The sequence below is a fragment of the Cotesia typhae genome, unplaced genomic scaffold, assembly GCF_013202065.1.
Source record: "Cotesia typhae breed Kobodo isofemale line unplaced genomic scaffold, CoteBio_Ctyphae contig_77, whole genome shotgun sequence".
NCBI lineage: Eukaryota > Metazoa > Arthropoda > Insecta > Hymenoptera > Braconidae > Cotesia > Cotesia typhae.
Genome location: NW_027423765.1, coordinates 652711 through 678806, shown reverse-complemented (window position 1 = coordinate 678806; position 26096 = coordinate 652711). Strand labels below are relative to the sequence as shown.

Below are 26096 nucleotides of genomic sequence, written 5' to 3'. Positions count from 1 at the left end.
GACCAGTAGTTGGTTTTTCACGAGCATCAACGATTTTACATGGATATAAATTTACTTTCTGTTGAAATGAAAATCATTCACACATTTGATGAAATTTAACGATTAATTTGATTTTTAACGATAAATTATTTATAAATCATAGCAACGCTGAAAAATTTTCTTTTATTTCAGATGTTGAACAGTTTTTTAAATCTTTAATCTTTATGTATATTTTGTTAGTATTATTTTTTGTAGTCCAGTCGGTGCGTATCAACCATTGTCGAAAAATCTTTTGTATTCAAATAGGGGAGGTTGTTCATCGTGACAACTGGCTTATAGTAGTGGGGAACCTTTGCAATGCCCGCCCCTTTGTAGCCGCCCCTCAGTGACGAAATCTAAATCAATTCGCTGAGTATCAGCTTTTGTACTGCTCATTCTTACAACTAACATGATCATATAAACTCAGATTTGTTTTTTCATCTGCTATTTCTGATTCACACGTAATTTATTTTTATATTTGGGCATCATTTCGTTTTGAAAATAACAAAGTGAAAGTGTATGAAAAATATTGTGAATATGTTAATAGTGTTATGAAAATATGTAAAAACAAAGGATTTTAAGAATTATCAGTTGTTTTTAAATTATGCATGATAACTATGTCTTATTTATGTTATCAATTGGACTTTTTATACTTGAAATCAAAGCTTTAACAATTCATTATAATGTGGTGATAACAAACGAGTAATAAATAATGTTATTGTTTAAAACAAATAAACATTCAGCATTGTTTGCAATATGAGGTCAGTGTTAGTAAATCTTTAAGAAATATATACATTGCACATAGATTTAGATCGTATTAACATTCTTTAAAATCCTTGACAACTGGCAAGATTCTTTAAATAAATAACAGTGCTATGAAGAAAAAAATCTAATCCAAATGAGGAAAAACGTGTTATCATTGAAAAACTAACTAATAACTGAATGATAAATCACTGAGATAGCATGTAGAGATAACTTAAATGATGTTTAAATTAAGTTTATTGTGGAGGATAATTTAGGTGTAACTGAATGATATCATGTGAAATAATAGCATGGTTTCGCGAATTTTTCTAAATATTTTAAGCTTTAATAAATAAAATGTATAACTTTTTTTTTTTTTAATATTCACAAATTTTATTTTAAGATAAGAAAGTGAGCATAGTATAACTATAAATATGGATTCTAGTGTGATGTCAAACACCTCTTGTGATGGCGGCATAGACAGTGATCGGAATTCTGATAGTAGTAGTATGATTGTAGATCCTGTAAGTCTTGATCAAAAAGATTTGTCATCTCGTCTAAGTAAAGGATTTGATGTATCATCTCATTTTGTAGAAATAGCTACAACTACTGTAAAATCTCGTAATAGAAATATTAAAAAAACCTTGACGATGATATCTGAAACACAAAAAACTGAACAATCTCCGACGTATACGGCAGAAAAAATGACTTCAACACAAATCAAGCCACCGTATTCATACATTGCTCTTATAACAATGGCAATTCTTCAATCACCTCAAAAAAAACTTACATTAAGTGGTATCTGTGAGTTTATAATGGCTAGGTTTCCGTATTATCATGAAAAATTTCCTGCTTGGCAAAACTCAATACGGCATAATTTATCTTTAAATGATTGTTTTATAAAAATACCGCGAGAGCCTGGAAATCCAGGTAAAGGAAATTACTGGACATTAGATCCTTTAGCTGAAGATATGTTTGATAACGGTAGCTTCTTGCGACGAAGAAAACGATATAAGAGACCACCACCACATTATGTCCTTCGAGATCGTGCTATAATGGCTACATTTGCAATATGTGGAGATCGTAATGGTTACCCTGTAGGTGATCATTCTGGAGGATTTGCTTATCCTGGTGTTTCTTCTAATGCTTATCTTACTCCTCCACATCGACTTCCAATCCTCGATTTTCCACCATCGACGCTAGAAGCTCTTAAACTAAGTGCTTTTATAGAAGCGCCACCACCACTGTATAAGCCTGTACCAATTATTGCACCTCATCAACATATTCGTCAATTAGCTAATAACACAACATCCACACTTCCAATGACAATGACGACAATGACGAGTATTCCTGGCAGACTTGCTATTTCTGTAACTTCTGGTGCTGTTGATAAAAAAACAAGTTTCAGCATAGAAGCCCTTATCGGCAAAACAACTCAGTCAGATCAAAACATTAATGATCTCCTTGATCTTAGTCCCTCTGAGCAACGAGAAATAGGAAGTCAAGCATCTGCTTTTTCACCACTTGTTTAATCATCATTGACTTTAGAATGGTAAGATGTTCCCCGTTCTTTTCTACTTTACTTTACACCAAAATTACTGAGGAATTTATCTTTTAGAAAGATGATTAGAAGACCATCAATTAGTGTGAGTGTTTATTGAATATAACTTCGTCAATTTAAAGACATTTCAAAGATTATATTCTACCGAAGATATAATATTAAAATAAACTAGGTAAGATGTATATTTAGAAAAAGATAGTTAGTTTAAGTATACTAAAAAAAGTTTATTGTAGGTGAATTTTTTACATCATTAATAATACATTCCTCACGTATGATACATGTAAACACATTATTATTATGAAAGACACTACTTTGATGCAAACAAGATATAATAATTTTTGTAAGTGTATGAAAACTTAACCAATTGAATCAATAATTTTTTCAAGCCATTTTTGAAATGGCATTAACTGGAAATTATTAAATAATAGTTAAAATCTGTATTTAAGTTTCAAATATGTTGTTGTTGTATTTCTTTATAAAATCGCGATCATATTTATATAATAAAGTTCATCCTTATGTTTCTGGAATAAATGTCAATAAACATTTTGTATGTTGAAATCGAGTTTTCTATTCGAATGTGTATTTTATTCTCATTCTTTTTCTCAGCTTGCTGATTGCTAAAGGTATGTATTTGAAAGGATATTGGTAGTCGTAATTTTTTGTTTTGATAGATTTATTCTATTAAATTTTCTATGTTATTTATATAGCTGTTTATATTAAACAAGTTTGATTTAATTGATTATTCTTTCTTCTGATGTATAAAAACTTATAATGCGAATGATTATTACACTTATGACAATGGTTTCGCCCAGTATACACCATGGATGCATATCATTGGTACGTCGTATATTTAGCCCCTTTATACACAGCATAAGCTTCAGTTATATTAACCGTGTATCAAGGATGTGTCTACTGTGTTTACACGAAGTACTTTTTTTCCCCATGAAATTTTTGTACAGTAAGATTGGAAATAACTTTTGTCTTCTTTTAAACATTTTGAAAAATTAAAAAAAATATTGTTCCTCTCCATTTCTGATAATCGCAGATACACCCTGATTATATTCTATTTTCACTACGAACATTTCGTGAATATACCGCGCATACATAGTGTGTACAAAGTGTCCAAATGACACTGATAAAAGGTGTGTACACGTTGTATACATAGTGTACACAGAAACAAATAAATTATAAAATATTCTCAGATTCTGGTTACCTTGTATTTTTTTAAGTAACCTGTTGGACGCCGGGGTGGTATTATAATTTTGTTCATTTTTTTGATATTTACATAGCAGTTATTGTTGTTTGAAAATGTATCTTTTGCTTTACAATTTTTGAATTGTCTACCCGAGTCAAAAAACAAATCCTAGTTTTAACCTCAGAAGCTTCAACTCCTTTGATGTTTTATTTGCCGCACAGAAATTAAGTCTACTTTAATACTCAAAATCTTCATTGAGGATTTTAAGGTCTTAATGTGAACCACTCGTTGATTCAGAATCCTCACTACAACCTCAAAAGTCTCATTCAGTGGAAAGTTATATTTTGGACTTAAAAAATTTTTGCTTCACCGAAAAAAATTTAAGTTATATTTACAAATTAACATATAACATGAAAAATATCTCACCACTTTACGTAAAAATAGTTATTAGAAAAAAATCAAAAAAAAAAAAAAATTGTTAAATGATCTATTAATATTTTTTCATCTGACAGTTTGTTTGCATATTACATCTGTAGGGTAGAAATTAATGAGACAAAACCCGGGATCTTGATTTTTAGACGAGAATAGAGCAATACCTACGCTCACGCTTAAGTCATGCAAATGTAACTGAGTCATATTACCAAGTACCTAATAGATAATGAATAATATCAATAAAAATCTAAATACATATTTGTTATTTTATTAAGTAACGAATAATCAATTCTCAGTGACCAATGGACAAAATATTCCTTCAAGTTCGAAAAATTGAATTAGGTCCGTAAACGTGCTGATATGATCGTAGATACTCAATAATTAAATGATTTTTTGAAGCAACTTAAATACCCACACAAAAAATAAAGATCGACCCAATACTGGGCCAAGACTGGCACCCGATCTTTAAGTATCGGCCGAGTATCGTGAAATATCGTTAGGCCAAGACTGGGTGAGCATCGGATGTTAACATCAAGCCGATATAGGCGACTGAGCGTCGGCCGAACAGAGTAATCAAGCATTGGCCGAGCATAGGCCAAGCATCGGCAAAGAATCCAATTTAAGCTAAAATAATCCAAAAAAGTTTATTTTTGTTGTTTATTTTTGAATTATTATCATTTTGAGGTAATGGGTTACTGGTTGATAGAAATTTATTCTGAAAAAACTCGAATGCGAAGGGATTTAAACCAGGTCCATCTGCGTGGAAGTCTCGAGCGGCGTCACGGGTGCTGCTAACTGATCTGAGTGTAACGTTCTTAGATTAACTATTAACTATTTCAATGTTCAACAATCAATTTTTCTCAGTATAATTGAGTTAACTTGATTGTTGTTATGAATTTTTCAAATTTATTTCATAATTGAACAATTTCTGAATTTTTATAATAAAAAATAACTTCTCAGTTTTTAAAACTTTTCATTTCTTAAGCAAAAAGTTACAAATTAATTAGAAACAAATGATTTATTAGTAAATAAATATATTTATTAAAAATCATTGGTTTTTTGCTGAAATATATATATTTTTTTTGAATACAAATGACTAAAAGAAACAGGTTTAACTCATTAGTTAATGTAAAAATTTATCCTAAAAGTCCGCCAAAAAAATATTTATTAACTTATTAAATCTATTTTAATGGAAACAATTGTTGATTTAATGTTACTAAGCTTATTAAATAATAAAAATATTGAAAAAAATTATCAATCTAATACTTATAAAAAGAAAATATTGTTATAATAATTTAAATTGTTGTTTTTTTCTAAAAAAATGTCTTAAGATATTTTTTAAAAATCGATTTACTAATTTTTAGTAAATATTAGTTTATAATTTGGTCCAACGTTAAATTTAAAAAAATTGAAAACAATGATACAAGATACTAATACTAGTACGTATTGATTGTTTTCAAGTGTATAAATAATTAGCCAAAGCATCGGCCAAGCAATGGCTGATAATCAAATCACATACCATTATATTATAATAAATATCGTGCGGTAACCGATAGTTTACCTAGACTCAGCCAGTACAAAACGCCAATGCTTGGCCGAACATTAAAGCCGATGGTTTACCGAAGCTAGGCCGATACAAAACGCCGATACGTGGCCGAGCATTAGCTGCCGTGCCTTGTCCAATACTTGGCCAATGAACAGAAATTGTTGAGCATCGGCAACTTTGTAGGGGTAGTTAATCAGCTATTATAATTAATTTTTTCAAATGCTGTAAAAAATTTGAAACGTTTATTGAAACCAAATCCATTGAATGATTTTTGATGAATCCATTTGATTCATCAATACAAATGCTTATTTACATTTTACATTTTTCAATCTGTTTTTTTTTCTCAATCACAATTAAGTTTTTCATAATTAGCGTTAATTTAAGAATTTTCGAATTCAGTCACACTTCAGTATTTTAAGAGTCCATCATGTCTTAAAGTCGACTAGATTTTTAAAAGTCTTATACTCTCAAAAGAAGATAGAAATGGAAACAATTAAATGATTTTAGATAAAAAGGTTAAAGGTGCAATCAGAACAAAAGTCGATTTTTTTTGCATTTCTTAAGAGTACATTTCCTCTAAATTAAAATACATAAAAGTCTTCAAGTTAGTCAAAGGTCGAAACTCGCAAAAATCGGGCCACGATTCTTTATTGGTTAAAGTTTAGGCGCGCGCGTAGCGCACTATTTAAATTTCTAGTAGTAATAATTTTGCATTGATTTGTAAAAACTGAGATTGCTGCATCGCTCAGTTTTGGAAATATTTAATTTTAACGTTAGAATTAGAAAAAAAAAGGTTATTAATTGCACTATAGAAGAAAAGAAAAATATTTTCATGTATACTTAATTGTAACTCAAAAACTTTTCGTAAGATTTCCATAAAAAACTAAACTAATATTAAACAAAAACTATTAATTTGTTTGAACAAAGGTTTCATTTATGGTGACCACATAAATTTTAAAATATTATTGAAAAATGAGTACAATATTCGAAAAAAGTCATGAGTAAAAGTATGTAAGGAGTAGCAATGTAATTAATATTTTCTTGATCTATCTTCTTGTCACAAAAATTTGTTAACTTAATAGACATAATTTTTAGTTAATTTGAGTGAAGCTATTTTTTGTTTACGGATAGTAAAAGCAGTAATAATTGACAATCCTCTCAAAAAATTTATTATTAACAATAGTGAAACAAATCATGTGAAAAGACTCCTCGAGATAAAAAATTCGTAATTGGGAAACAGCATGATTTATTTAGTAGGTTTCAAGTCCGAACGAAAACCTCAGAATTCTCATCGAGGAGTATGAGGATTAAATGAGAATTTTCATATATTTAAAGAATGTACAGTTGTCGTGAAAACAACTATATGCGTAGTATAAAGTAGTCAGTTAGGTTTAGGCTTAGAGAGTGTTACGCTCCGTGTTTAAGTCCGAGCGGAGGACAATTTTAGATTAATTTTTAGATTAATTACACAGAAAGAAAAAAAGTCTTGAGTCGAGCGTAAATTTTCTTAAATCAAAGAAAATCTGAAGGAAGATTGAAAATTTTTTGAATAAAGTTAAAATTTCTTGAACGAAAATAAATTTTTTTAACCCAAGAAAATTTCTTCCTGCTCCAAAATAACTTCGATCTTCCTTACAATTTTCTTGGTTTAAGAAATTTTTAACTTCCCGCTAAGAAAATCGAAGATTTTTAAAAATCGGGAAGTTATTGTTTCCATCCCGTTTTGCTAAAATCGAGTTTTCTGTATGTGTGTGTGTGTGTGGGGGGGGTGTAGATAAACCTCTCATAACTTTTAAGCGACTTCACCGATTCTATCGCGGTTGACGTCAATCGAAAGGGCTTGACTGAACTTAGATTTTCAATATGGTTTAGACCGATTCGGACCGGTCGATTTTCCGAAATCTCAAAAAAACTATGAAAAAAAATTTTTGTAAATGTGTTTTTTTTTAATAACTTTCAAACGGCTTGACCGATCAATTCCAAAAACTAATCAGCTCTTAACATCGAAAAACCACGTTGATTGCCACCAAGCCGGTCAAAATCGGTTGATTCGTTCGTGAGTTATCGTTGACGAAAAAAATTGACAAAAAGTGTTTTTTTCGGATTACACCGAAATTTCTGGTGTAATCAATTTTTGTTTCAAAGTATATCATAGAATTTAAAAAACTGCGTCAAATGCCGCTAACCGCGTAAAAATCGATTCATTCATTCAAAAGTTATTGCGGTTTGAAAATTTAAAAAATGGTGATTTATTAAACTCCTATCAAACTTTTAAGCTCGGAGAGCTCATAACTACACGAAAATTAGATTTTTAAGTTCGAAGAGCTCAAAAACATATTAAGTGCAATTTCGAGTGCTTAATTACGAAAGTAACGGGAAGTTGCAGGGATGGCCTTCAGGATCAACCGTTTTCCTAATTTTTTTATCTATGTACATGTGATCTGAGACATTTCTTACTTTACTTCCCTCGGTGTGTAATATGCTATTTTTGTAATTTTTGGATATTTTTTAGTATTCATCAAAAATCTCTTTCACGTAAATTGTGAAGTTTTTTTATCATTGGTTCAGTAGGTATTCCATTTTGAAAAAAAATCTAGAAAGCGGTTGAAGAGTAGGTAATTTCTGGAACTTCTCGCTTTTTTTGTAACTTTGAAGCACTCAAAAATCTTCTAATTTATCGATTTTGAGCTATGTGAGCTAAAAAATTCAAGAGTTACATAAAAAAAAAATTTGGAAAACGGTTGACCCTAAAGATCATCCCTGCAACTTCCCGCTAAGTTCAGTTATTCCAGAAGCATTTCGGTGGTGAATCCAGCGTGGATAGGCTAGCGTAGCCTGCGGGTCAATTTGAGGTCAAATGGCGGTAAAGAAGATAGTGACGGTAAAGTAGAAGATTTATAAATTGCTGAGTGAATATAAGTTTGATTTGTAATTATAAAAAAATTCCATACAATAATATATGAGACAAATAAAATTCAAATAAATAGTTAATAAAAAATAATTTGAAAAAAGATTCAGTCACTACAATTTTTGACATTATTAAAAAAAAAAAACTTTTTATAAATTTTTGTAAAATTTTAAGATTTTTTTTTTCATGAAATCTTAAATTTAACATGGACTCATGATTTTAAATTAAGATTTCTTTATAGTTAATAAAATTGAATGCATTCATGTTAGGTGACAAATTCAGAGAATGAGTTATTATTTAGAATTTGTGAAATAGAATTAATTATCAAAACAACATCAAATATCTACAAAATAGATGGTGATCCAAAGACATTTTTCAATCACGTCTAGGATAGTATAACACGAAAATCTCTTGACTTTCAATCAGATGATCCGAATTCAATTCCCGGTCAGGGCGATGTGATTTTACACTGATTTTTTTTCTACACCTATTTTGTTACATCGGATTCCTATAATGAGACGGTGAATCGACCGTAATGAGCTAGTTTTATGTTTGTTTCTTGTTAGTTCTATAAGGGTGAATTAATAGTCAATTGTCGGTAAAATTACTGTGAGTTCACCCGCAGAAAAAGGTATTTCTCGGATCTTGTCGATAAATCAACAGTCAAAATTATTCACAATGACACCTGATAAAGACCGTCAAATCACTTCATATAGACTAATGTTTCACTGATGTTTGACCGTGAATTGGCCTTATTATAACTGTGGCGGTGAAACCGCTAGGATTCTTCCTTAAACTTTTTTAAATGACGTTAAATAAATCAAACATTATAAAGGTTTTCTAAGAAAAATAAAAGAAAATCGTATTAAAAACAAATGACTGAAAAATGAGAGTCTTTTGTTTTTATTAGAGGAGAAAATTGTTTATAATACTAAATCGTAAGAAAAATGAGATAGGGTTGATAGCATCCAACAAATTAGTAACCTATAACCATCTACGAAAAATTTTGCGTCTAATAGTAGCAGTCATATCTCGATAGCTTCAGCCGTTCTTGAGTTATAAATCGTGTAACTAATCCAACTTTTATATATATATATATATATATATATATATATATATATATAAGCGAAATACCACTCACTCACTCATCACGAGATCTCCGAAACTATTCGCCCGATTGACTTGAAATTTAGCATACTTACTCCATTCGTGATGTAGACGCTCACTAAGAACGGATTTTACGCAATTCCTAGCTATAATGAATTTTTCGTCTACCATCACGTATGCTACTCCCTCCCCTCCCTCTCATTATTCCCCTCCCCTCCTTCTCATTATTCCCCTCCCCTCCCGTGACTTCTTCCCCCTTCCCTATATCTCTCTCTTTTTTTTTTAGAAAATGTCATTTTGATTCGCCAATCTAAGAAACCCATCAAGTGGCACCCATCAATTATAGAACTCACCCCCCCACACCCCAGCGCAACCACCCACGCTAATCAACCGTTGCCATGGTTACCATTGATATGGATACCGTTGCCATAGCGACCGTTTCCATGGTTACCGTTACCATGGATACCGTTGCCATGGTTACCGTTGCCACGGTTACCGTTGCCATGGTTACCGTTGCCATGGTCACAGTTGCAATGGTTACCATTGCTAAAACAACTGTTAAAATGAATAAATTGTAATAATAAATTCGGTTGTAAACTAAATTCAGAGGAATGATTAGAATAAAAGTAGAAAGTTACTAAATATTAATATTCTATACAATTATTATTCAACAGTATTATTCTATACAATGTTAGGCAAATACATCGATTTTTATCGATTGATTGTTGGGACAGTAGGAATTCATAATCATACTTTTTTAAAGAAAGAATAGCTAAATCATTAATAACTGAAATAGTTAATATGTATTGGAATGATCATGAAGGATGAACTCCATTATATCATAAAATAGATAAATATAACATAAATATTAATGTTGATATTGTTAAATGATTATACTGATTTAAATGATTAAAAATAAGATGGTAAATTCTGTGTGATATATATAGGAGCTGTTCTATAGATAGATTGACTCATCACGATATCTCGGGAACCATCGGACCTAGAAACTTGAAATTTAGTAGGAATTATACTTTTGCCCTGTAGAGGTCAGCTAAGAACAAATTTTAAAAAATTCCACCCCCAAAGGGGTTCGCGGGGGCGTTAACAATGAAAAACTCCAGTTTTTAAACTGTAGCTCCTATCAACTCCAATTTTGGTAGGAATCTTTTGTAAGAGATGTAGAAATAATCTATAAACAAATTTCACGATATCTCACCTCACAGAGGGTTGCAGGGGTGGGTATTAACAATCAAAATTTTTAATTTCCAAGCTATAGCTCCTATAGACTCCAAATTCTCATTTCAAATTTTTTTCTTCGTGTCAATTATTATTCATTTTTGAAAAAAAGGCCACGCAAACATTATAGTGATTGCACATTAAAAGTTACAATGAATATTAGCTGGAATAATTTCATAGATAAAAGGTATATGCTTATTCGATGAAATTTGGAATTTGTGAGAGTCAAAACAATACTCTAATCAAATTTTAAGTTTAGATCGAAAAATACAATTCTATAATTGCCCAGAGAAGTGGGCGGGTAACAGCTAGTATATATATATTTTTGTTACTGAAGATAGCACGTGACTCAAGCCGATTTAAGTTAATTTTTTGGTAATTTCCTGATTTTTAATGAAACTTCTTGTTAAGAGTAATGTAAAAATTATTTGAAGATTGGAAATGTTTTAACAATGAAACACTTTTAGTATTATTATTCCCAGTGATGAATTTCAAATTATAGTTTTACAAAAAGTTCTAAATTCTTCGTGATTTAAGTTTATTTTTTAATTTTTATTATATTTTTATCGTTTTTTCAACGTCTGTAAGCATTTATATATGAGTTATTTTTGAGAAAATGCTTCTAAAAATTGCGGATGCACACATGCTGGGTAACTTAGATAAAAGCGTCAAATCCTTCTCTGTCGATAAGTTACTAGCAGTGGCATATACGTCGGTAGTTTTTGTATAGTTTACATTGCAAAATTTGTATCCGATGCTTTATATAAATCATTAACTCAATATTGTTATAACTAAAACATCTTATCTTTTCCATGTAATATCGTTTATTACTTATTGAGTTTACTTAGGAACTGAATGGTACGTTTTGTTAGAAGTTACTGAGTTATTTATTATTACTTGTAAAAGTCTTGCATGTGGTGCGAATGTAAGGTTAAACATTGAACATTTTAAACGATACTATTTTTTTAATGGAAAACTAAGTAGAAAACATATTTTTAATCGGAGAGACACATCACGAAATTGCGGGTAATCAACTTCCATCTAATTTACAAGTATTAAAATTTTTGTTTTACAACACCCGAATATTGAAACATAGTTTGAAAGTCAGTGAAAGTTTAGTGTATGATGAATTAGTTACTTTTTGGCAAAAAGTAAAATTTCCAATACAACAAAAATCTCGGTGTATGAAAAAAATTGATGATTTATACAACGATTGGAAAAGTTTATAGAAAAACTCATCAAGACGAAATGATATTCAGGAAAACAATGAAACAGTATTTTCATCGCACTTAAATAATTTGTTTGATATAGCACACAGCGATTTTTTAACAGTGGTTGATGACAGTACAAAAAGATTTTTATTAAATCAACGTCAACCAAATCGTGTTGGATTTATTGACGACGTTGAAGATATATCTGGTAAGTGTTAATATAAGTCGGATATTTTTGATATCTATTCTTTAATTAAAAAAATTTTTTTTTCTATTAATATAGAAGAATCTGAACCAACTTCACAGTACGAATCAACCCCGTCATCATTCAGTCAAGAAAGTCTTCACAGAGATCCTAGTTTCGTTATGAACTAAGATGAAGAACCGCCACCACCGAAAAGATCTCGTGGAATAATAGACATTGTGACTCCAAAATTATATACCATGTTAGATAAGTGCAAAATTAGTGATCGCGATGCAACAGGCTTATTAATTGCATTTCTTGAAGCTGTGGAACTTGATGCAACCCACTACATCGTTAATCGACCATCGATAAAACAAAAACGTGAAAATTTCAGAAAAAAAGAGCGACTGAAATCCAAACAAGATTTGGAAATAAAGATCTTCGTAGATTGATTGTTCATTGGGACGGTAAACACTTACCTGATATAACTGGCAGAAATTTCGTAGGCCGTCTTCCAATAATAGTTTTATTTGAAAATGAAACCAAAATTCTATCGATACCACCGTTAGAAAATGCTACAGGCCGAGCAATGGCAAGTGCAGTTTTGATTGAGTATTTTTTAGAGAAAGATCTTCTTATTTTGCCAAGCAGACATCATATATTTGAGGTTGTATTGAGAGCTGTATTTGACAGTAAGTTAACTAATGTTTCTGGACCAAATATGCTGATATTTGCTCGATTCAAGAAAGAGTGGGATGAATTAGACCCAACTCAATTTAAAAGTGGAATAGCGGATCCCTTGATTGGTAAATTATTAGAAAATGATATTCAAGACATTCATGAATTCATTAAGCAACAACTTTTTTTGAACTATGTTAGAAAAGATTATTTAAAACTGCTAGAATTAAGCTTGCTATTTATTGGAATAATACCTGTTAACATCAGGTTTCATACTCCTGGAGCTATGCATCAGGCCAGATGGATGGCTAAGGCAATATATTCGTTGAAAATATTTCTGTTACGATTTACTTTTAAACTAAAGTCTACGGAAGAAAAAAGCCTGGGCATGATTTGCGTGTTTGTTGTGAAAATTTATTTACGAATATGCTTCGCCGCCACATCATCGATTAAGGCACCAAACTGTGATTTTCAGTTGATTAAATCTATTTACAACTTTCAACCTATTGATAAAAAAATGTACGAGAGTGCTTTAGGTAAAATTTTAAACCATTTATGGTATCTAAATCATGAAAATTGTTTATTGGCTTTATTCGATGATGATGTAGATACGGAAAGGAAACAGAAAATGGTTAAAAAAGTCATTGAATTCTCATAACATGCAGATGAACCTGATTTATTAGACAATAATGAACAAGTTCTTAGGAGAACTGTAGTATCTCGTGCGGATATCCCAAAATTATTTGACCAAGGATTAGAACAGGTTATTAATGCAACTTCTATTAATTTTTTCCATAAACTTGGACTAAATACGAGCTGGTTGACTGAAAATTGTGAAAATTGGTTAGAAGACTCTAATTATCGAGATTGTTCGACGGCTGTAACAAATTTATCAGTCGTTAACGATGTTGCAGAACGAGGTGTTAAACTAATGCAAGAGTACAACCATTTATTCACAAAAAATGAAAAACAAAAGCCATTCCTCATTCAAATTTGAGATGATTACAGAAGCAAAGGAATCAAGACAATGAAAGAAAGTTTACTTAAAGAATGGAATGATAAAAACTGTGGATTAAAATTAAATTTGTATCAATTTTGTCATAAAATAAAAATATAAATTAAAATATCATCAATTTTTTTGATAAACAGACCTTACAGTTCGGAATATTTATGGTAATTTTCATTAACTATCGTATTTTCATGAATTTGGGTTCTCTGTTTGTTCGTATTTTGTATGAAATTATATTTATTATTATAAATCCTCAAAAAACATTATTATACCCAAAAATTAGCTTAAATCGGCTTGAGGCACGTGTTGTCTTGGATTAAAAAAATTATAAAAAATTTTCTCACTCTTTTTTCATCGAAAGGAAGCTTTTTAGGGGGCGTCTCAAGAAATTTAATTTTTAACGACCACCCTAATATATATATATATATATATTAGGGTGAGCCAAAAAACTAACCTATCGATTTTATGGGTTCAAATGAACCTATATATCGAAAAAAAAATTCCCCTGCAAGGAGAGATTTTTAGCTTAATTTTGAAAGGTGTCGGTAAGCATTCAAAGTTTCCAATTGAAATAACACACAAAAAAATCTTTTTTCATTAAAAATAATGTAACTTTTGAACCACTGGAGATCAAAATTTTTTGATGGCAGATTCTTGAAGGGCATAAAATTTTTTACAAAATCATACGTGGTTTCATTTTTTAAAGTCAAAAATTCATATATTTACTGGTCATGAAAATTAAACAAAAAATCAAAATATGCAATTTTAGGCATTTATTGTCAGAAATCTTTACATTTAAGGAAAAAAATTAGTTTGAAATGAGATCAGGCATGTTAAAAACATTTATTTAGTTATTAATAAAATTTAACTTATTATAATTAGGATATTGCTGACGATATAATTGTACTATTTGCAGAATAAATTGTTTTTGCTCTTCGTTTTTCGTCAGAGTTCGATTATATTTTTGTATTAATGCGATATCTCGTTCAGCAATATCATTAACATACTTGATGCTCTTAATAGTATCAAAGCACAGTTTATAAGAATCATTTTCTATCCAGTGCTCGGGCTCAATGTCTAAACAGTCTGGCGATAACTGAAGTTAGTCGAAAAATTCTAAGGTTCTTTTTGTGATAAAATCACTGATGTTTTTGGAACAAATCGCGTTGAGTTGATTTGCAGAAAATATTATTCTTTTTTCATCAATTTTGTTCTCTTTTTTTTTGATCGCGTTTACCATTTTCTTTTTAACTTCTAAATTAATACTAGAATCGAAAAATGACATAGCAGCTAGTTCTTCTGTCAGATACCATAAATGTCGTGAAAATGTCCGTACAGTAGCATCTGAAATTTTTGTATTAATATTTTTATAATTAATTAATTTTTTCAAGAATTCTAACTCTTGAGCTGGAGCGCTTATCGAACAAGGAGCTTTAAACCACGCTTTTACATAAATGATACTTATGAAAATACAAACATCATCCAAGCCAAGTAATTCTTTTTTGCTACCAACATTGAATTGTTTTTGGAAAATATACATTTTGAGGCAATAGATGGCCTCCCTTGTGGAAATAATTCTCTGAAAAAACTCTTGAAAAGTCTTTATAACTCTGAATAAGACTTTTCGAAAGTCTTCACATCCCTAACTAAGTAAAAGAAAGACTTAATAAGTCTTCAAAACTCTGCAATACTCTTCAAAAGTCAAATTTTCCCTGCAATTTCGGAATTTCTCAAAGAGTTATTAAGACTTGATAAGACTTGTTCAGTTTTCCACCTATTAGAAACTAAGAACACTCAAAGATTCTAACTGTAAATTCGTAAACTAAAATATGTTAGGTATCAATTAATTCCAGCAGATGGCGTGTGGATAGAAAATTCTCTCCTATCTAGAAAGTTGACTTTAATATTTGATAGTCCAAATTAAATACCGATTGGATTTACTCTTTGAGTAATATCTGTTTCCAACAGCAAGTGCACTTCATTTGCTGTTGACGTTTTGACTTGCTCAACTATGAGTGATTCGATGCCCATCAAAGTATTTTCGTGATGAAAATATTATTTAAAAAAATTTTTTAAAACATGCATTAATTCTTTTTATAGTTTTATTTAATTCTGATAAGCAATTTTTTTGAAAAGAAATATTTTCTTCTTTTCCTGTAAAACTGAACAAGTCTTATAAAGTCTTAATAACTCTTTGAGAAATTCCGAAATTGCAGGGAAAATTTGACTTTTGAAGAGTATTGCAGAGTTTTGAAGACTTATTAAGTCTTTCCTTTACTTAGTTAGGGATGTGAAGACTTTCGAAAAGTCTTATTCAGAGTTATAAAGACTTTTCAAGAGTTTTTTCAGAGAATTATTTCCACAAGGGTGGTAACTCGTGATACCTGAACCTCCTGAAAATGTTTTTCAAATATGAGCATCTTAAAGTTTAAATGAGAATATCGATGATATATTGTCAAAAATATTATGTAGAATTAACACAATTTATGTTAAATACGGTCGACAGAAAATTTATATTGAAATTCAAGTAACACACTGTATGTTATTTTATCAAAAGTTTCTACAGACAGTATTCAACACTCATTCACAACATTTTTTAATTTGTAAAGAATGTCTATGGTCACAGGATTTCTCAAGCTTACAGGCTTGTTGCGAGAAGTATGGAAACAATATGAAAGAATACTGAGAAGAACAGAGATAATGTTTAGATGATAGTTTGCTTCATTTCGTTTAGTTACTAAAAATTTTATTCTTTATAATATTCATAATATTATTCATACATTCTTCAGAAGATAAGTTAGATGACAGTCGATCTATTTGCTAAGGATAGTTGTGAGAATTTCAATTAAAATTTTTTCGGCTTATTGCATCATCATATGTTTCTAAATGAAGAGCAATGGAAAAATTATATGTTTGGATATTAGGGTGTCATCGGTATATGACATGGCGTGTACATAAATGTTGAATTAAACAAAATGCTACCTTGTATAATACAAATAACTCTAGCTTAATCACCCTATAATCTCTTCGTTGAGAAGGGTACATAGAAAAATTTTCGGCAGCAAGCCGACATTATTACATTCCATGATCACGAAGAGATCCCAGCTGCTATCTTTACTGTCAATATCAATATTATTTCTTATCATTGTTTCTTGATCCTTATTGATATTCAATAGACACCAACACCCAAGTGTATAGATATGGGGTATTCCATACTAAATTGACCACTTTTGACCCCGACCCTTTTCGATTTAGTTGAAAGTCTTACATCTTTCTTACCTTATGAAAAACGGTTCTTAAAATTTATTCAAATTGCACGCCTCATAAGCGAAGCGTTGAGGTTGTGCTCTACTCTCGCCATTTCAAAAAAAGCAATTTTCTGGAAACTGAAATTGATTTTATGTTATTTATATTGCACTTACAGGTTAATTTGAGTGCACTAATATTAAGTCAAATAATTTGTCAGGCACATAAAATATATTTCAATAACAATTTTTTTGTTTAACATACCCTTGTGGAAATAATTCTCTGAAAAAACTCTTGAAAAGTCTTTATAACTCTGAATAAGACTTTTCGAAAGTCTTCACATCCCTAACTAAGTAAAGGAAAGACTTAATAAGTCTTCAAAACTCTGCGATACTCTTCAAAAATCAAATTTTCCCTGCAATTTCGGAATTTCTCAAAGAGTTATTAAGACTTGATAAGACTTGTTCAGTTTTCCACCTATTAGAAACTAAGAACACTCAAAGATTCTAACTGTAAATTCGTAAACTAAAATATGTTAGGTATCAATTAATTCCAGCAGATGGTGTGTGGATAGAAAATTCTCTCCTATCTAGAAAGTTGACTTTAATATTTGATAGTCCAAATTAAATACCGATTGGATTTACTCTTTGAGTAATATCTGTTTCCAACAGCAAGTGCACTTCATTTGCTGTTGACGTTTTGACTTGCTCAACTATGAGTGATTCGATGCCCATCAAAGTATTTTCGTGATGAAAATATTATTTAAAAAAAATTTTTTTAAAACATGCATTAATTCTTTTTTATAGTTTTATTTAATTCTGATAAGCAATTTTTTTGAAAAGAAATATTTTCTTCTTTTCCTGTAAAACTGAACAAGTCTTATAAAGTCTTAATAACTCTTTGAGAAATTCCGAAATTGCAGGGAAAATTTGACTTTTGAAGAGTATTGCAGAGTTTTGAAGACTTATTAAGTCTTTCCTTTACTTAGTTAGGGATGTGAAGACTTTCGAAAAGTCTTATTCAGAGTTATAAAGACTTTTCAAGAGTTTTTTCAGAGAATTATTTCCACAAGGGTAGTAAATAATAACATTAGACATAATTTTTTCTGGACGTCCGTGTATGGATGGGTGGATGTGGCATCAAAATTGGTCGAAAAAATTATCGTACTGGAATAATTTTTTTTTAATTATCTAAAGTAATACATGAAAGAATTTCTTAGTTAAAATGAGCGTTCAATTCACTGTTGTTAAATTGTTATTTATAAAAAACTAATATATGACTGTTGATTTTTTTATATATTTATCTATACATTTTTATTATAGTATTTTTTTTCCTCACCTGAGAGTTATGGCATTACTAAACCAAAGCAGTTTTCTGTTTTTTTTTTTTTTTTTTTTTATTATTTTATTTTAATTTGATTAATTATTTGATTGTTAGCAGTAATGAAGATAAAAAAAACCATAAAAAAAGTAGCTAAACTTCTTTAAAAGCATTTTGTTTGTTCATTGAATAAAAATTAAAAAAAAAAAAATTCAAATGTAAAATCTTAAATTTAACCTCGTGAATATAACTCCATCTGATATCTATAAATGGTACTTACTTACAAGTCACGGTAAAGTTATAATTGACTATTGAGGTGTTTTTCTACATTTTAATATTTCCAATAGTACGTTGTGAAGATATTTTTCATTTCATTTATATTGGTTTATGGTTTATTGGCTTATTATATGTTTTTATTTATTTATATAAACATGTTAACAAGGACGAGAAAAGGAAAGAAATGAGTTTATGAGGCGTTCACTTTTGGATTTTCCAAATTTTTTTTTTACTCAACCCAAAGAAAGTTATAAATTTTTCAAAATGATGTGGGATATCAAAAAATTGTATGTATCAGCTCTGACGCACGACTGAAGTTTACTCTTCACGAAAGATTATATCGTATATATTGATTAGTAAAAATGAAGCGGAACTTAATGTTTTTCAAAAATCATCTAGAAGCCAATGCGAATCGAATGACACATCAGTTATTAAATAATTTTCGGAGACTGTTGAAAAAAGTTTTTCTTGATCCCCGACCCGAAAGTATGGTCCTTCTGGCAGCCTTTCACGTCAGGAAAAACAACTTTTGTGGCATACACGAATTACAGCGCGCTCTGGTGGACTGTGAATTTTTTCTGGTTCGGTCGTGTGACTTTATTACAAACGTGCTTGTGTGAATATACTTACACACTGACCGTAGAGTGTATAGTATTCAGCGCCGGCGCTCTGACAGCTGTAAATAACCACGATTTCTTTTTATTTGCGTACCCGAGAAAAAATGATCAGACCTGACCATGCCTGTTCTTGTATGATCAGGCCTGAAATTAGACCTGATCAGGTCTGCTAATGTCTGCTCATGTCTGATTTTTTTTTAGTTCTATTTTTAAAATTAATTTGTTCTGTATGACGCATAAATTTCTATCCCCTTATTATTTTAAATGTACAACTTTCATTGAAAACATCGGCTTAAGCATGAAGTTTTTGATTTTCCATGCCAAAACAATGATTTTTAAATATGATTTTTGACGCAATGACACAAAATTTCTTACTGTGTTCCAAAGAATACGCGAAAAACAAGATTTTGAATAAAAGTTTGAGTTTGATTGCATGTAAATACCAAAAAAAGATTGGAAAATCCAAAAGTGCACGCCTCATAATCTCATTTTTCACAATAAAATTGATTAAAATAAAATATAAAAAGCAAAATAATAAGAAACAAAAAACTCTACTAGGCATGATTTAGCGGCGCCATAATTCCAAAGTAAGAAAAAAAATACTACAATAAAAAATATATAGTGGCGCCATAACTCTAAGGTGAGGAAAAAATATTGAAAAAAATAAATGTATACATAGATATACAAATACACAGTCGTATTTTAGTTTTTTACAAATTATGATTAAACGACAGTACTTAGAACGCTAATATTAACTAGGAATCAGCCCAAGGTATAACTTTATATAATAAGAAAAAAAGTATTCTGGTACGATACCTTTTTCGACCAATTTCTCTGCCACATATATGGATTCATAAACACAGACTGACGGACGTCCAAGAATGATTGATTTTAATGTTATTATTTACTATGTTAAACAAAATAATTGTTTATAAAGAATACCATATGTGCTTGATAGATTATTTAACCCGATTTTAGTGCACTCATATTATCCTGTAAGTGTTATATTAGTGAGAAAAAAAGTCATTCAAGTTTCGAAAGTTTGGGTTTTTTGACATGTCGAGACTAGAGCACTGCCTGCGCTCCGCTAAAGAGGCGTGCAATAGATCAGTTTATATCGATAGGTGATAAATCCTTTCAAGGTGTCTGTTATTATCTTAAGCTACGCCTTGGTTCATTGCTGTAGTATGAAAGATTGTTGAATTGTAGAACACACAGATAATTCGTAGTTACCTATACGTTTTGAATAAAAAAAAAAAAACTTTAAAATTATAAGAAAACAACAAAATCATAATTCTGGAATAAACCTTAAAGAAATTTTTTTTTATTACTATGCATCGAACCACATGTTAATGGAGCAAAAAAAATACATAGCCGTTTTAAACAAATAACTCTGATATATAATAAATTATTAATAATTAATAAACTAGGCATAGTTAACTTTCTTAACTGTAAAGATAAGTCATGTATGAAATTTAAATTACTTGAAGTAGTTTGAAAGATACCTCTAAAGTAAAGATAAGTTACATGGTCAAGAGGTAAAGTAACAGTCTGGAGAGCGCGGCGTCTACGATTCGAATCCTCACAGGTACAACTTTTTTTTTTTGGACCTGATCGAGTCAGACATGAACAGATCTGATCAGACCTGACCATGCCTGACCAGGTCTGGTCAGGCAGGGTCATTTTTCATGCCTAATCAGGCCTGAAGACTTATGCCTGTTCATGTCTGATCAGGTCAGATCATTTTTTCCCGACTAAACAACATATGCAATTAATTAATATTATTAATAATATAAAAATTAATCATATATATATATATATATATATATATATATATATATATATATATATATATATATATATTAATAAAATAAATATTAATAATATAATCATTTATTATTATAATTGAAAAAATTTCTCAATAAAGTTCAGTGTTAATAAAAGTGTAGTTAGCATGGACGATTCATCATCGAATGGTTCTCTAAATGAGGAGGAAGTATTTAAAAATTTTGATAATGAAGCACAAGTCATTGTACGTAATGGTACATTCGAAAAAAAATCTGCTAATCGGTATCTATTGGTTTATAACACATACCAGGCATGGAGAGAAGATAATAATAAATCATTATCAAAAAATGAAGAGAATAATTTGATTGTTTATTTCGAGGAATTAAAATCAAAACTCTCACCACCGACTTTGTAGAGTATATGGAGTATGTTGAAATAAACTCTCAGTGTTAATAATGACGTCGATATCACTAATTTTTTAAAATTGAAAAGTTTGATAAAAACGAATGCTAAAGGTTACAGATCTCGAAAAGCTTTCGTGCTCAAATGGGAACAAATTTTACAATTTATAAATACAGCTCCAGATTATGATTATTTAGAGAAGGTAATAATAACTGATACTTTACTTAACTAAGAGAAGATTTCTGTCAATGAAATATTAATTATGTTAACATATAAATAAATAAATGTGTGCGTGTGCGTGTGTGTATATGTGTATGTGTGTGTGACTTGCATAGTGAATTGTGATCAAACTTTTTTGGTTTGATTACTGGTCAAAATCGGTTTATTCTTTCGAGAGACATCGTGAACGAAAGAAAACCGAAAAAAGTGTTCTTTCGGACTTACTCCGAAATTTTTAGTTTGACCAATTGAAACTTAGAAATTCCTAATGAGACTTGAAGAAACTGCGTAGAATGCCGCCAACCACGTAGAAATCGGTTCATTTATTCAAAAGTTATTGCGGTTTAAAAATCTAAAAAATAGTGTTCTATGAAACTTCTATCAGACTTTTAAGCTCAAAGAGCGCAAAAGCACTGAAAAGGTATCTTTTTGAGCTCGAAGAGCTCAAAATAACATACAAATTGTAATTTTGAGCTCGAAGAGCTAAAAAAAACGGCCATGTATTAACGGAATTAGCGGGAAGTTGCAGAGATGGCCTTTAGGGTCTTAATTTTTTTTTTCTTTTTTTTTTTAGTACAAAAAGTTCTCGGTAATGGAGCATGTTCATTTTCTTCTCTGTCACAACTGGTGTATGGAAACAATTCGATGACTAATATAATGAGAAATATTATTGTTTCTCGCGTGACGATAAAATGGGATCGGTTTTAATGCTTCAGTTAAATGCAATTTGGCGCCCCATACGATAATGTAGGTTTATATTATTCTGAAATGTCTAGATTATACACATATGATTCTTTTTTTGAAATTATGGCGGCTGCTGAGTTTTTTCCATGTCAGTTTCAAGTGTATATGGTTGTCTATTAGTTTCCATTGGTGAAGCATTACCGGGAATGACGAGATTACGTTTTACGGGGGACTGTAATTGTGGTAACTTTGATGTTTATTTATACTCGAGTTAAATGAACCAAAAAGAAGAAAATATGCTATTGTTAATCCGTCGAACTCAAGAAAATATGTCACTGGAGGTTTCACAAACTCATATACTTTCTGATATTAGCTTGTCAGGAATAAATTTAAAAAGTAATGATAATGTTGACATAGGATGTCGTTTGCTCGTTGGTCACCCCTTTTATTTTTTAAGGGAGCCACTGGATTTTTGGACTCAGTATTCAGAACTGGACCAGATCACGGAGTTATAGGTCAGGGTCGTGAGAGATTGCTGAAAAGAATCAAAATTTAAACACAGAAAATTCGTTTTACAAAATTATATATTTATCCATTCCTACTTACAATTGATTTAAAGGCCAATATAACAATATATAAAATGTAACAGGGTAAAATTACCCTAAATCGATAAGTCGCCGGATATCGATAATTATTCGACATAGCACTGGCGCGTCTCGATCTTCGGGTCTAAAGGGAGAATAGGAGGGGGTAGCTTTGGGTTATTATAGGTGAGCTGTGCAGTGAAAAAGGGAGAAGTAGTGTGACCGCCAGACAGAGTGCCACGGAAATCAAGAAGGACCGATCCCCGGAGTCGTGACGAGACGAAGGAAGCCAACTACAACTAGGACTTCATCCTCAATGAGTGAGCTAGATCATCGTTTGGTTCGTCAAGGTATCAATAATTACTCTGTGGGAAAGAAGTGGACCGCGGTTTACCCATTACTTGGTTACTACTCCTTTTTATTTATTAATTTGATAGTTTAATCGACGATTATTTAATTAATCAGAATTTGATATTTGCTAGTTTGAATTGAGTGATTTTCCTGGGGGCTTATACCTGAGAGTCACTCAATCGACCTTGAGGGCTAAATTCTTTCTACATTCTTCAGGAGAATTCGTAACTAACAAAAATTAATCAATTAAATTAATTAACATCTGAAAAATTCGTTTATTCAATCGTTATAATTTTATAAACAATTAATTCAAGAACGGGTGATTAATTTTATGCTTAAAAAATAATCGACAAGCATTTTCTCGTGGAATTTTGGTCGAGCGTCGATATATTTTGCGTCGCAGTAATTCCAAATACGCAAGGTCAATAACTATGAAACTAGCGAATATTTTAGAATCAAAATTGAGTGTGTCGACTTTTGATGATTTTGTGAACGAAAATTTGTACATGAAATTTTATCGAAAATGGTATTAAGAATTATTAATTGATATTATTTTATATTGCGAAATATGTTATCACGTATAAATTCATTAATTTGGGTTTAAGTCTGTGGATTTTAGATTAATTAAAATTTACTGGAAATTAATAATTAACAGCGCGGGCATTAAGTCCAGGAATTGAGTTATTTTATGTTGAGAATTTTCACAGAAAAATTCGGTTATAATTAATTAATTCTCATCGTTAATTTTATATTAATAATTTTGAACTTGATTATTAAAATTATTTGGATTAATATAATTATCAAAATAATTCTCGATTAGAATATTTTTATGTCGGCAGATTATTAAGACCTCTGTCCACATATTTTAGTTGATTAATTCAAGACATCAAGACCTTTTGGTTTAACATTTATGGTTGTAACATTAAGACCACGGCATTAAAGTAGTCAGGAATTTTAATCTAATCTTATAATTTTAATCTATTTAATATTTTAATTCAAAAATAAAATAAGCAATCGGAATTTGGAAGTTGAAAAATATTAGTTCAAAGTTAGTTGGAATTTGATTGTTGATTTGAAATAGCGTTAATTAGAAACTAATGATTGAATAATTTAATTAAAAATTTTAATTCAATTTAATTAAAATCAATTTTTCAAATAAAACTTATAAATCAATTTTTAAAAACGTGGGAAATGTGTGTGAAGATTTGTATGGGTAATGTGTGATAGAGAGTGTTAATAGTGTTAAGTTGGACCTGGTTAGCCGTTAGTTAGGCTAGACGATCTCTGTCGCACTGCAGTCTTTGCGCAGAGTAATTCGTTGGTTCTGGTTAGCCATTAGTTAGGCTATAGATGATAAGTTTTAAATAATTATAGTGTGAGTGAGTGAGTGAAATTTAGTTAATTTTTTACAAGCGCTTAAATTGTTACATTTGTTGTTAGTGAATATCGATTTATTGTTAATTAATTATTTATTATTTAACAGCACCTTCCTCCACTCTCTCTACCTTTAGATAAGAATCCTCAGCTCTGGACCGGTTACAGGAACCGTGATTAAAAACCCTGGTGGCGCTCTAATAATTATTGTCGTTTATTATTAAATTGTTAGTTTATTTATAAATTGATTAGGGGCCAATCTGAGCAGGTAAAACTGTTACAGAAAATTCGCAGGATAAACTCATTAACACACAACTCTCATACAGTTATACTTCGCGCTGTCTAGCTGACCCTCACGTCGCTGTAGTGCCCGCTGTCGACTGAACCCTCACGCTACTCTCTTCTTCGCGTTGTCCACCGGACCCTCACGCTACTCTATTTTAGTTCATGCTATCTCACGGACCCTCACGTTACTCTAAGAGACCTACCTCGAAGCCAGAGGAGTATACCATGAAACCGAGGTAGACTCTGTACTCACACACAACCACACTATTTATAAATTCCAATAACAATAATACAATAAATTATTTTCCATTACTAAAATAATTCCATTCTCATTTCCTGATTGCCATATCTTATTTCCTAATTATAATTTTCCTAATTCCTAAATTAATGCTGTGTTCTTAATATTACAACAATAATTATTTAATACAAGAGTTCTTCGTATCTTGAATTAATCCTATTTTTTTCAAATCCGAGAATTTTATTAAATAAATTAGAATCCATCTATTTTCACTCCAAGTTAATTAATTCCGATATTTGAGTAACCTTAATTATCCTCTAAATTATTTTTATTTAATTCAAACTATTTTATTTAATCCATTTTATAACGTTAAAATTTTAATAAATTTTATTTCCCTTGTAAACGTGAAATTTTGACAAAAGTTATTTCGTTGTAAGCCGAGATTTTATTTTTGACCTTGAGAAGGTTTTATTTTAAGTTTTAGCGTGTGTTCAAATGGCCGAATCTTTCTCTCGGTCTTGCGTCTCTGTCGTACAACTTTTGACAATTTTCCCTATGAACAAAACTTTACCAATACTTTACTCCTCACTTCTAACTAATTAATTTGAGCAAACATTTTAACAATTATTATCCGATCCCAATTCCTATTTCTATTTTATTTTCACAATTCAAATTTATTCCAAATCAACCACCGAACTACTTCCTGATTTTAAGTAAATTTTAATTCTGATGATTTTACTGAAACTTTTTACTGAGAGATTTTAATGAATTAATTTTAGTGTTGATTAAATTTTGTCTTAAATAATTTTAATTTCGGTTAACTCAATTTCAATTGTTCCTGACTTAAGCCAAATCTTTAATTTTACGATTGCTAATTGTGACGTTT

At 30.3% G+C, this 26096-nt stretch overlaps 1 protein-coding gene across 3 annotated transcripts in view; it reads left to right on the top strand.

Annotated features, from left to right (window-relative positions):
* The first annotated feature begins 744 nt into the window (after positions 1-744).
* LOC141532992 (uncharacterized) overlaps positions 745-26096 on the top strand; it is a 128890-nt gene continuing 103538 nt past the window's right edge. The window contains exons 1-4 of one of the 3 annotated variants that reach the window (XM_074251633.1): positions 1052-1118; positions 1205-2311; positions 2378-2492; positions 2554-2888. In XM_074251633.1, the coding sequence (XP_074107734.1) occupies positions 1209-2291 (1083 nt within the window). In that variant the 5' untranslated portion in view covers positions 1052-1118; positions 1205-1208 and the 3' untranslated portion in view covers positions 2292-2311; positions 2378-2492; positions 2554-2888. Of the gene's footprint in view, positions 2312-2377; positions 2493-2553; positions 2889-26096 lie in introns of those variants that run through there. The other 2 variants (XM_074251631.1, XM_074251632.1) reach the window with 2 other exon arrangements.